At 43.5% G+C, this 13,758-nt stretch overlaps 1 protein-coding gene across 2 annotated transcripts in view; it reads right to left on the bottom strand.

Annotated features, from left to right (window-relative positions):
• Positions 1 to 488: 488 nt before the first annotated feature.
• The window catches only part of pappaa (pregnancy-associated plasma protein A, pappalysin 1a), a 91,238-nt gene continuing 77,968 nt past the window's right edge, over positions 489 to 13,758 (bottom strand). For both annotated transcript variants that reach the window (XM_058065038.1, XM_058065037.1), the window contains exons 20-22: positions 12,041 to 12,112; positions 10,266 to 10,364; positions 489 to 3,538 (exon numbers count right to left, since the gene is read on the bottom strand). In XM_058065038.1, the coding sequence (XP_057921021.1) occupies positions 3,434 to 3,538; positions 10,266 to 10,364; positions 12,041 to 12,112 (276 nt within the window). In that variant the 3' untranslated portion in view covers positions 489 to 3,433. The remainder of the gene's footprint in view (positions 3,539 to 10,265; positions 10,365 to 12,040; positions 12,113 to 13,758) is intronic.

Here is a 13,758-nt window from a genome sequence, read left to right on the forward strand (position 1 = left end):
ATTTACACACGTGAAGACTCTTCCCTAACAGCCAATGATTTCGTTTTTTTTTGTTTGTTTTTTTTGAGGGATAGCGACCAACAGGAGAATGAACAATAAGTAAAAAATAACTTACATGGACATTAAATATAACTTAAAAAAGATAACACTCTCAATAAATAGTTCTACTATGTACATCATTGTTATGAGAAGCAAAAAAACTATTATATATATATATATATATATATATATATATATATATATATATATATATATATATATATATATATATATATATATATATATATATATATATATATATATATATATATATATATATATGAATATGTTGAAGCAGCAAACATTACAGGCATGAGGTACAGCGAGGGATCCTGTGATAACAACAGTATCGAGGTGATGTTCCTTCTTTTGCATGTATGGCTTAAAAAATGCCCCCCCCCCCCCCCCCCAAAAAAAAAAAACTTCAGTATATTGAAGTTTATGGTACAGGCTATAGAAAGTTCTATGATTTAAAAACCACGTGGATTTCTCTCAGATATGAATAAAGTATATAACTTTCTTGAAATGATCACCCCCCCCGGCCCCCCACCGGTTATAGTTGTATGTAAAGCAGCCGTATATTACATATTTCATATTTCTAACAACAAGGTTTAGAAGATTGAATTTGCTTTTTCTTCATTTAGGTTTTCCTTCTGTTTACCATTTGTGTACCTTCAAAAATTAGGGCCAAACAAGACAAACAAAAAAAATTTACAGTCGAGCCAGATGATATTAAAGATATTAAAATATCAAAAATACAGTGGAACCTCCAAAGTCTAATGTATCTAAAGTTGTACAGTTTTTAGTTCTTGAAAAATTAAGGAAAAATACGCCATAAGCACAGTTTTCCCCATCCATCCATTTTTCTACGCTTATGCGGGTCACGGGGGCGGGGGTCTGAGTAGACTTCCCGGTCCCCGGCCACCTCCTCCAATTCCACCAGGAGGACTCCAAGGTGGGAGACATAATCCCTCCAGCGTGTCCTAGGTCTGCCCCGGGGGCCTTCTCCCACCCGAGCGAGCCCCTCACCAAGGAGTTGTCTGGCTCTGAGGCTTTACTCCGAGCCCCTCCTGGATGACTGAACTCCTCGCCCTGTCTCTTAGGGTGAGGCCAGCCACCTTATGGAGGAAACTCATTTCAGCCGTTCATATCCGCCATCTTGTTCTTTCGGTACGGCGCCGGTATTACTGCAGTTTTCTCCTTTTTTAAAAAAAAGTTTAGATGGTAGAAGTTTGGCACTGGAACACATTATTTTAATTTTCATTGTTATGTAAAAAATTGAAACATAAAAAAATGGCAGCCTTGGAAGTTCCACTGTATACGCTAACGCCTCCACCTGTCATATTGTTCATGGTAGAAATACATTAGGAGTTAAAGTTGAGGTTCCTAAAACCAGCGCAGTGATGTAAGCAATGGTCTTAAAGCGGCAACACAGGTAGTAGGAAGGACGGATATAATACAGTTAGTCTGGCATCACCAATCCGACAATAGCAGCTTCTTCTAGCAGACACTTTTTTGGAAGATTTAGCAACTAAAACAAAAAGTGCAGTAACTGAGGTCATTTACACAAACAACTAATTGAATATGACATTTGGTCAAGAAAAGACAAACCTGAAAAGACAGCGGAAATTATTTACATTTGTATGTTGTTTTGGGGGTTGGGAATAATACCTTCATTGCGTATGACGATTCCCGACACACATGAGGATGGCATGGAACGCTTATAGCAGCCTTTTGCCAGTCCAATAAAAAGTCACGCTGACTGTAACCACGGATGCGGCAGAGCAGCAACATTTGGGGGGGGCCTGGTAAGCCAAGCAGCAGCAGTGTGTTTGTAGTGGGGGGGTGTGGGTGCGGGACTTGATTGGTGGGGAAAGACACACAAGAACCGCTATGTGTAGATGGGACAAGTGCACTTAACATGGTGGCCATTTTGTTACGTGCACAACCGTGTCCATGGAAGCGTGATGACGTGAATAACCAGCCCTTGTACTGTACGTCTAAACGCCGCTACGCAATCATAACGCTTACATTCCCAACGGAGCTGATTTGACTTCCAGTTAAAAGTACAGAAAGTTGGTACCGCGGTAAAATTGTAAAACAAAAATACACGCTGCATTGAACGCTTCAGTCCTAAGTGGAGAAAAAGGGTCTTCGGTATTTACTGCCGAGGAGACTAAGACTCGACCAAACACAAAATAAGGTGTTACAGTTTGGTCGTGTGCCCGACCCGAGTTCGATTCCACCCTCAGGCATCTCTGTGTGGAGTTTGCATGTTCTCCCCGTGCATGCGTGGGTTTTCTCCGGGTACTCCGGTTTCCTCCCACATTCCAAAATTGAATTGAATTGTTCATAGGTATGAATGTGAGTGTGAATGGTTGTTTGTCTATATGTGCCCTGTGATTGGCCAGTCCAGGGTGTACCCCGCCTCTCGCCCTAATTTCAGACAGCTGGGATAGGCTCCAGCACCCCTGCCCCGCGACCTTCGTGAGGATAAGCGGTAAAAAATGAATGAATGAGTTTTCTTTTTTGTTTTTGTTTTAAATCCCGCGTGAAAATGTGACTGACCGAAGACAAAAGCTAAAGTGCAGAATCTTGGCGACACAGTAGCAGGCGTTGTTTTCATTACGCATTCTGTGTTTTCTTTCTAAATGAAATAAAAAAACTAACTCCATGGGAATATTGTTTCTGCGGTTCCCGGGATGGTAATTACTCCGACAGTTTTCTGCCCCTATTTGTTGATTCCATGTTTGCTTTTGTGTGGAATCTATGGAGTGTCGATGAGAAATAGAAGCATATCGCCCCCCCTTCCCCCACCCACCAAGCGGTTTTCTGATGTGCCGATGAAGAAACACTTTTTTTTTAGTTGTTGTTGAGTAAAATTAAAAAGATACAGAACCGTTTGTGCCAAACCTCATGCCTTCAAAAGTGTCTGAGAAACATGTGTCTTCATTTCCTTTCTATCTGGAATTATTGATCCAACAACCAAACCCCCTCCTACAGAAACATTTGGAATTGCTTCAACCATGAAGGACACTAAAGTACATACTGGTCAAAAGGCATGCTACAGCCTATTGTCTCTGTTGATATATTTTGTTTTTTTTTAATTCTCTAGCAAAAGAAAATCTTTCTGGTTATACGTTTGATGACGAAGAATGATGACCCTTATATAAATGATGTTTTCCATGGAGTCCACTTGTCCTTTCCCGATCATTCCGGCTGGTTTTGGGGTGTAAGCGAGGATGGAGAGGTATACCTGTTCAAAGCAGCATGTGCAGGAAACTGGAGGATGAAAATGGAGGGGGTCGGCCTCGGCCACTCAGGCTGTGTGGTGTTGGAGTAAAGGTGTTTTGGGATGTTGAAAAGGGTTCCCATCCTCCTTTTGTGGGTTCGGTCACCCCAGGGAATGGACGCCTTCTTCTCTTTTGTTTTCCATAGCATTAGGATCCCGACAGGAGCACTCATCTCGTATGTCACAGGACATGGGGAAGGGAATCACCTGTGTGGACAGGAAGACATTTGAATTTATCTCAGATCTCATCAATCCCCTCAGGACATTTTTTTTTATCCAAGAGGAGACTAAGGGCAGCCAGAAAATTCAAATATGCTTGAGTTGTCAGGAGAACATGCCGCACTGAAGGCATCAGTTGTAAAGACCAACATTCTGCTATATTTACTTCTCTGCACAATTAAAAAAAAAAACTATTTTCATCCGAGAAGAGACTGAGGACAGCCAGAAAACGCACCACTTGTGTAACACACTGCTGCATCCAGAGGATTATCTATCCTAATGCTCCCTGTAGACAGAGTTCATTATTTTGGCCAGATTGTTGCCGGTGTCCTTCAGTAACAGCATAAGAGAACTCCAGGATCGGTAGCCATCGCTCTAGGCGTCCAACGTCATCAGATAAAACGTCAGGAATGCGTCACCGGCACCAGCTGCTATTGCTGCCACGTTGTCTACCAGCCTCTCTGGGGGTCAGCCTGCTTCAGCTGTTTGGGTACACAAAACGCCCCCCCCCCCACCGTCCTCAGGCCAAAGCAGGAACACATGTGGTCCAAGTCAGGCAAAGGCAAACACAAGACCAAGGGCATATGCTGCCAGCATTACTTTTTTCTTATTAGGATTGAAGTGGTCTTTTTAAACAATACTCAGTATACAATGTAGTACATGCTCAAAGAGTAGTAATCTAGTCTGACACTGAGCTAGCTGGGAAATATTATTCGTAGCAAAGAAAAGAGAACTGTAATAAATGCAACAGAAATGTAGTAAGTAAGCTTTTCATTATTTCTTTTTTCTTGATTTAATTAAAATATATTTTCTTTATTTAACTTTTAATGCGAGGGGTAGCAAGAAAATTAGTACTGCAGTAAAATTCTGTTTGCAACTTTGGCCATGAAAGCAAAGCACATTATCCAAGAGGAGACTGAGGGCTACAAGTGAATAGATAGTGGAATAGTAGTGTATTCATTGCACTATAAAGAAACTGTTTTTATGCGAGAGGAGACTAAGGGCAGCCAGAGGAGCTTTTCTTTATTTCTTTTTTTTATTTATTTAATTTAAATATATTTTCTTTATTTAACTTTTAATGCGAGGGGTTGAAGAAAATTAGTACTGCAGTAAAATTCTGTTTCCAACTTTGACCTTTGTTAATAGCACTGGAATAAACGCAGCAAAGATTTAGTAACGTTACAAAAACAGCATAATAAATATGTACTGTATATTTCTTCTTGCTAATGTTGTTGCCCAACATGCCACATGTTTGCAATGACAATAAATAACGCTTGAACCCTGACCCCAGAGCTCAGAGGAAACCCCGCCAGTAAGTCATGAGAATAAACCATTTTGTAGACGGCAGGGGGTTGTAAAATAACATGAATGAGCATTGACGCAGGCTTCCCCTTTGAAAGGCTGTGTAATAGTCGCTGTTTGTGCGGCGGGCTAGCCTTCATGTGAGGGCCAGCAGAGCGAGTGGGCAGTGCCCTGTGAACCCTCAGAGGAAAAACGAGGCCTGCATGGGATGATTTTACAAGTCCAGGGGCCGGACTCACATCAGAAACAGCTGTCAAGAGCTGTGTTCCTGTGGCATTTTGAGGCCAAGAGCCCCCGTTTCAGTTTAGTTTGCGTCTTATATTCGTTTATCTTTCTTTCCTCCTCCCACTTCCTCTCCACACCTCACTCTCCATCACTCCAAGGCCGATTCTGTTTATCTCTCCATCTTGAGAATGACGGTGGGTGGCAAATTTGAACGGGTTTCCTCATGACCTTGACCCTAAGGGTGCTGGGGGCCAGCTGCCACATCTGGCCCCGACCTCAGGGTCTCTATCTTCAGGGTGGCTGGGAAATGGCTGGCTGGCCTTGTGGGCCCAGGGGCCCTCATGCTGCCCCGTATCCCATGGCTAAAGGGGTGGGGGTATAGGACACCCACTAACTGCTACATGAAAGACCTTCTGAAGGTTGTTGACCTTGTCAGAGCCTCATCCTTCCATCACAGGCACAGGTCAAAATAACACAGTCTTCCTCTCATTGCTGTTGAGTTTGTGCGTGTCAGTCATTGCTAGGAGGGTGGAAGGTATGGAAAGTCTAGTCTGGTGCTGCAAACCGGACTGGACTAACATACTTCTAGACAAATGAATGCTGCTTTCAAGGGCGTGCGTAGTCTGAGTTTCAGACCGATTGGTTTTTTACTATAGCTTAACCTTTTCTGATGAGGCTGGAGCCTATCCCAGCCGACTACACCCAGGACTAACTGCTTGATGAATGGGGAGTGGGGGGTGGGGGTTGATTCCACACAAAGAGTTCTTTTATTTTCAACACCGCTAATTTAGGTCACAGGGAAGCTGGAGCCTATCCCAGTCTTCACCATGGCATGAAAGTCATGCAATCATATTTTAAATTGTGCTATACTTTGCATTCATTCATTCATTCATCTCCTACCGTTTATCCTCACAAGGGTCGTGGGGGTGCTGGAGCCTATCCCAGCTGTCTTCGGGCGAGAGGCGGGGTACACCCTGGACTGGTAGCCAGCCAATCACAGGGCACATATAGACAAACAACCATTCACACTCACATTCATACCTATGGACAATTTGGAGTCGCCAATTAACCTAACATGTTTTTGGAATGTGGGAGGAAATCGGAGAAAACCCACGCATGAACGGGGAGAACATGCAAACTCCACACAGAGATGGCCGAGGGTGGAATTGAACCACTCGACCACCGTGCAGCCCTCCAGCTATATTTTTTCATAGTAAAATTAGGGTATCTAGAAATACCCACAGGAGACCCTTGGCATCATTATAAGTGATGCATTCAATGACGCATGCACTAATCACTAAGAATGTGGCTGTTGCCCCATTCTGACAAGAGTTGAGCACTTCCAAAAATACATCGAAACGAAACTGACAGAAATGAAGAGAGAACAAGATTTAAACTTTGAAAAAAGTGCCCAAAACTTATGACTTGTTTGTCTACATAAGCACTAGCATTTAACATCAGCAGAGTGCCAGAATGTGAACAAACAGAGGCCGGTGTGTCCTCCACCTTTGCTCAGCTGCAGAGAAAAGCCCCGGCTCCTCCCGCCACATTATCCCTAAGTCCCGTCCTACTTTTTTTTTTAAACGGCGTCATAGCCACCAAAGTTGGCATTAAAGTTAACTATGGCGAGCTGCTGTTTATTCAATTGTTGGCAATTACTGGGAATTGCAGTAGCTTGACAAAAACAGGGAAAGTGAGAAAGTAGGAAAGCTGCCCTGGATATTATTACAAGGAATACCAACTACCGTGTACTATGTGCGGTTGCTGACTTGAAAGTCAGCGCTATTGACCTCTTACCACGTAAGCATATTCAATAAGTGAAGGCAGACAACCAAAGTAGATGAAATGTACACCGCCACCCGCCCCCACCCCAGCACATCATAACATACCCGCTATCTGTAACGTCAGTTGTATGAAATGCTTTAAATGCTAGGTGGTCAACGCCGGCGGCGGCTGACCATCAGCTTGGACACAAACATCAGTCATGACACGTTACAAATCACGTATTGAGCGTGATCCTGTGCCAGACTCTGAAGAGCCGTAAACAGCGCGGAGAGAGACTGGGAGGCAACGAGAGAGCCGACGACCACCAAAGCAGACAGAAAAACATATAGTCTCATTTAGCTAAAGTTGTTTTAGAGGGGCCAAGCCATATAACTATGTAATTGCTGCCCTCTGCATACTGCTCCAAGCATCCAAGAGAGGAATTCCTTCCAAAATTGGGATGTAGGAGGGGAAAGGGGGGGGGGGGGGGGGGAGACTACTAGCGCACAAGGCATTACTCCATACGCTTGCCTACTCTCCTCAATGCCAAAGCCGACTGACAGCTTGCAACTATTAAGGCTGGATCCAGAGGTGACCTTACATGCAAGTAGACCTTACACCCTCAAAGCTCCTGGGGGTGGAATAATACACAACAAGTCATCCAGAACTCATGGGGGGAGGGGGGGGGGCAGTGGGGGAGTCTGAAATTGTAATCCAATACATGTTTTGTCAAATCCAGGAATATTTCCTCATGATCTGTTAGCTGTCCATACTGAGTGTGCACACAAAAAAATCAAACAAAGTGGCTTGGACGGAAAGGCACAAAATAGTTTCCCGAGCCAATTGCTTGCGGGGGGCGTTCGTGCTCATGTAATGCCTCTGCTGGCGACTCGCCGTCTTCCACGTCCTCGAAAAATTCTCCTCCAAGCAAAAAATCGAATGTAAATCGGCATTTATTACATTGGCGGCTTGCTATATACATATAAATATTACACTTGGCAGACGTTGAGTATGTTTGATTCTTCTGGCGCTGTCTTCAAACTTGACGTTATGTCACGATCCTGATGAAGGTGCACTTGCAAGCCTATGTTTGAAAAGGTTCTTCATGACTCTTGTTTTTGATTGGACTTTAAATGAGGCATACCTCAGCGGTAAACTGTGGTACTATAGCCCCCCTCACACCAGACGTGCAAGAGGAAGCGAGGGCTTAGCGTGAGCTAAGCAAACAGCTAAAGGCTATGGTTCAAAGCCCACAGCCTGGAACCTTCCCTCTCACACACATTTAAAGATGCTTATTTGTGAAATGAGGGGAGAAAATGAACATGGAACGCCACCCATGGACTGCAGAACCTCAATGGCATTTTGACCTGAATATAAGACAACCATGCATATCAGACTTTTTCCATGTAAAATTAATTTTCTACCGCTTTTCCTCATGAGGGTCGCGGGGGTGCTGGAGCCTATCCCAGTTGTCTTCGGGTGAGAGGCGGGGTACACCCTGGACTGGTGGCCAGCCAATCACAGGGCACATATAGACAAACAACCATTCACACTCACATTCATACCTATGGACAATTTGGAGTCGCCAATTAACCTAGCATGTTTTTGGAATGTGGGAGGAAACCGGAGTACCCGGAGAAAACCCACGCATGCACGGGGAGAACATGCAAACTCCACACAGAGATGGCCGAGGGTGGAATTGAACCCTGGTCTCCTAGCTGTGAGGTCTGCGCTCTAACCACTCGACCGCCGTGTAAAAATATTTGGGTGTCTACAACATATTCTTTACGATGACCTTGGTTTCCGTACATTTCAGTTTTTGTTGAACAATGGGGGGGGGGGGGGGGGGTTTGCAACTAACATTGGGGATTCCATGAAGGATTAAAAGCCCCCCATAGGTGCAGCAGGGGTTAGGTAGCGAGTGCCTTTTGTTGATGCGGTATGGCGTCATGAGGCCGTGCTGAAAATCAATTTTTAGATATATTTGTATTCATATGTTTGAGGCTACCTTGTGAACAAACACGCCACGTGTTGGGAAACTGTAAGTCTGCTTTTCCTAATTTTTCCCAGTCCTTGGACACCACACTTCCAACATTAAGTAATGTGGATAAGATTGTTGCAGTTTCCAAACCCTGTTCCATTTCAACGGCGATGCTTTGGGTCAGTCACCAGAGAAATGTGCCTTGCAGTATTTGCACATTACTAAAGTGGAATTCTTGAAGATGTTTCTTGTACATCCTAATTCACTACAGGCAATAAAGAGGCTTCCCAGTCAGACAAAGTGAAATATCCAGGGAGACGCATAGACTGCTGTATAAATCCAGCCAGACATACAGATGGATATGCCAGGAGTACAACTAAAGACCCTTGCCAGATTCAGAAGCGGAGGCCAAACCAGAGAAGCAGATGTTGCAGCGCAGAAGCTTAAACTACACTTGCAATCACGCCATTTGCCAACGACTGCTAAGTGTGATCCAGACGAAGCCTGTCGCTACACGAACACCAACCACTGAACACTTCGCAATACGCAGCAAAAACTTTAAAGGGGACCTATTATGCGCATTATTCGGCCTTTGTATTGAGTTGCGGACTCCTATAGAGCAGCTACACACAATAACCAGCATAGAAAGCCTTATAGGTCTTCCAGAATCTGCACCTATTCAGATGGATTTCTTTGGATTTCGTGTTTCCTGCGAAAACAGTTTTAAAGTATTGCACCCACCGCTCTCCTCCAGACACGCCCACTCCGTTGTGGTTGGTCACACTCCCAAGTGCTTAAAAGGACTTCCGGTTTGTGCCGCTAGCTGCAAACCCAACTTTATTATTTTTATCAAAGGAGTTGATAATAAACGGCTATGTATCTTTTTAAAATGTCCGCTTCTAATGTTGTGTTGTATCCCGAAGACGTTATTTCAAGATGTCTCTCAATGGTAAGTAGCATCAGCATTTTAGCGTTGGGTTTTCTACAGGATCGGTACACCAGCGACATTTTAAAACGCATGCAGAGGTAGATAATGCTACTGGATGCTAACAGCTGGTGATGCATCAGTGCATCCACTTTGGTGGAGTGAAGAAAAATAAGTACATTAGGAAAGTACCAATGGCCACAGATGTTAATGCAATTATGGGATATCAGTAGAGTTCCATGCCGTGAACTTTGTTGCAGACAGGGTATGAACTCAGAGTTGTCTTCAAGTGCCAGTATGGTATTGATAATGATTGTTGGCAACCATCAATAAGGCTAAAATGACTCTACAGAGAGTAAAGACTTGAATTTATGGGCATTAGAGTTCTCATTTAATGTACTGCCTCCAATATATTTATGTTTTAAGCACTTTATATTATTTATGGTTGTTAAGGCTTGCCAATGGTAACATGTCATCTCAAAAAAAAAAAAAAAAAAAGATAGAATGGTGTGTCTAACCTTCTTGGTCTTGACAGTGGATTGGCAGCAGTCTCCTCCATCGTAGTTGCAGAAGGCTCGGTTATTTACTGCATCACAGTAGTTGTCTCCCATGAATGGCTGTTCCAAAAGACGGCATGTTAATGGGACACTCCAAAAAGTCCTAAAAGTTCATCTTCTATGCTGTCTTATTGACATTGTCATCTAAATAGATAGCAACTGTCTAAGCAAAGTAAACATTCTAATTGTAGTTTCCTGTGAGCAATACATTTTACATTTCCTTCATCTTCTAATGTGATTTTTTGGGGGCCTTGGTGGACCAGAATCGTAAATCTAACTGAGAATGCAATAAACTATTCACTACAGAAACTAAAAAAAAAAGGAGCTCCAATGAGGAGATTTATAGGGTTGGCCCGACCCTTTCCACTTGGGTTAACAATGAGGATATCCAATTGGTCTTAAGTGCGCACATAATATAATTCTTCCATACAGTCGAGGGGAATTCCTTCACACGTGATTGCGATGTTTGGCGAGGACAGACGGCGTTTGATCTTGTGACCCCAGTGTGACCTACGAATAAACTAAGACTTTAAAAGCAACCGGACTACAGATTAATAGGACAGTTTTATTTCTATAAGACATCTGAGGGCCATTCACTTGCTTTATTTTTAACCCATTTTGGCTGCGGTGAAAACAGTAGGTGCAATTTGTCGGACAATATTTATTTACAGAATTATCATATATTATGAAAATATCCCAATGAAAATAACATTTGTGATGTCATGTGTATTTGACGTAAAATAATAGCATCCTTCATGTCCAGCCATCCATTTTCTCGTTAGAACACGGATAAAACCCACGCATGCACGGGGAAAAGATGCAACTCCACTACCCGACTTTGAGGCCAACATTACAACATTTATGTTAATATTTTCATCTGGACTACTAGCTATCAAATTGTAATTTCTACATCTGTCCACCAGATGGCACTACATTTCCCCATTCGAAGCATGTAACAAAATGTAACTTCATTCATTTTCTACCGCTTTTCCTCACGAGGGTCGCGGGGGTGCTGGAGCCTATCCCAGCTGTCTTCGGGCGAGAGGCGGGGTACACCCTGGACTGGTCGCCAGCCAATCACAGGGCACATATAGACCAAAATGTAACTTATTTCTTATTATTATTTCTTTGAAAAGGTTAAATCCCCATATAAAATGAGTATTTGATAAATATATTTCAGGCTGATAAAGGTATGAATATGAGTGCGATTGGCTGATAACCAGTCGAGGGTGTACCCCTCCTCTTGGTTGAAGTCGGCTGGGATAGGCTCCAGCATACCCCGTGACACCAGTGAGGCTAAGCGGCATAGAAGATGGATGGGTGAATGTTTTAAAACTTTGGCCTTTGTGAGGATATTAAAGGACGTGTATCAAACCTCATTCTGCCAGGTTATTAATGCATGCTAGTTATCGCATATCTGGTATGGATATCGTTGAAAACAGACTTGAGTTCCGCTATCTACTGTATTTGTGTTTCCAAAGTATGGGGACCCCAGGGGCGTAAAAACAACCATGAAACATTTACTTTCCAGTGTTGCTTTATACTGGTGAATAAAGCAGTGGTTCTTATTATTGTTTTTTTTTTACAATTGATTTGAATTAGAATTACATTTTTTAACATGTTGTTATCATTCTTTAGTAGTAGTTTTTAGTACTATTTTTCAGGTTATTTGGAGGGTGGCTAATGTTATAAATGAGGCAACTGTTTTCTCTCTAAAAATAGAGGAGCCGTCTTACCTCACATCCTTTGATGCAGTGGAGTAATTCTGGGTGCGGATACCACTTAAGTCCCATTGTACAGACAATGCTCTGCAACACACATTTAATAACAAGGTTGGATTAATGAAGAAGTTGAGAACAGGAAGTATACTGTCAATACAATTTATGATGTTTTGAATTTTGCCCTTTAACCCTGACAAGTCAACCTCGAGACCCGGGCTAAAGTTGCTCTGCAGCGTGCACGTGAAAGCAAACACACGTGCACAGGAGCGATGAAAAGGTCTCATGTGCTGCTCATTCATTATGTAGCCCGCCTTTCATTGATGCCGTCTCGGAACATGACCGAAAAGAATGGATTTTGACGAGATATGACCTGATGATAGCTGTGCTTTGCCACGGGGATCGACGCCTGAGGTCAAGGAACTGAGCGGGAGGAACACACCAGCAAAGGTAAAGAGCGCAATGTTCTCAAATATCTTCCTAGAATGTGTGGAATCCCATCCCACTGTGCTCTTCTTTAGAATGCAGCTCAAAGGGGGCGTGCATGGAATGTCTGTGTGTCCGTAAGTGTTTGTCAGTGTGCCTACCAAGCGTTCTCCATCTGTTTACATCAGTTGCATTGCAGGGATGTGTCAACTGCATGGAAAGAGTAACTTCTCAATAGCTAACTGTAGAAAGCAGCCAGGGAAGGTATTCACTTCCGGCGTCACACACGAGTGGCACGATCACAGGAAGAAAAGTTAACGCTCCAGTTAACACCGTGCTACGATTAACCATCAATTAAAAATGAATAAATAAATAAAGACAAATCCAAATGATTTCTAATGTTGTTACAAAGTGTGACCTCCACACCAGAACACTAGTGTCGGACTATAAATCCAATGCATCCCAATAACTGTCTGACCTCAAATAATACCCCCCCTATAAGAGCCCCCCCATGTGTACCGTTATCTAACACAGTTGACATGGATTTCTTTTGTTGCTGCAAACTAAGCTATTTTTCATTTCAGTGCTGTCAGTAAATCGATGCTTAGGAGAAGAAGATGGAGGGATGGACCGTACAGCACCTAAGGCCCCTCCGGCTTACCTTGGGATGTGGGGGGGGGGGGGGGGGGGGGGGGGGGGTGAGATGAAGCACCTCATTTCATCTTGAAACTTTCTGCACCTACTGTACATTCCACTTTTGCCTCTAATGATGATGTCATCCAGAAACTCCTTCCCCTCCCCTCCCTTCCCCGACTCCTTTTTCCTCTCTCAGAAGGGCCGTAAATCAAGATAATCCATGATCGTTGCCTGGCTTCACCCCTCACTATGTATGTGATCCTCACCCTCTTCCAAGCCTCCCGGGGCGCTGATACCACATAAAAATAGATCCCCATCTCAGCGCCACCTTAGACGACGTAATGTCATATAGAAAATGAATAATTCCACTGGAAGCCCGACAGGCTAATTTTGCTGATAAAGGGGAAGGCGGGTGTGTTGGGGGGGGGGGGCGTCGTTAGCGATGGAGGGACAAGAAAAAGACCAGGGAAGGAGGGATGTCTAAGTGGGTCATAGTGAGAAGTGAACCACAACTGGTTTAAAGCAATAAATCATCATCACTTATTAAGGTGGGCGACATTAACCTCCAACTGGGGAAAGCAGAACTAGATTGAATATGCGTTTTGCTGACGTGAATTCTACCTATAGTGTCCTCTCCGAGGGGCAAATGTGCCACTGAGTTCACGTGTCTGTAC

The sequence above is a fragment of the Doryrhamphus excisus genome, chromosome 2, assembly GCF_030265055.1.
Source record: "Doryrhamphus excisus isolate RoL2022-K1 chromosome 2, RoL_Dexc_1.0, whole genome shotgun sequence".
Lineage (NCBI taxonomy): Eukaryota > Metazoa > Chordata > Actinopteri > Syngnathiformes > Syngnathidae > Doryrhamphus > Doryrhamphus excisus.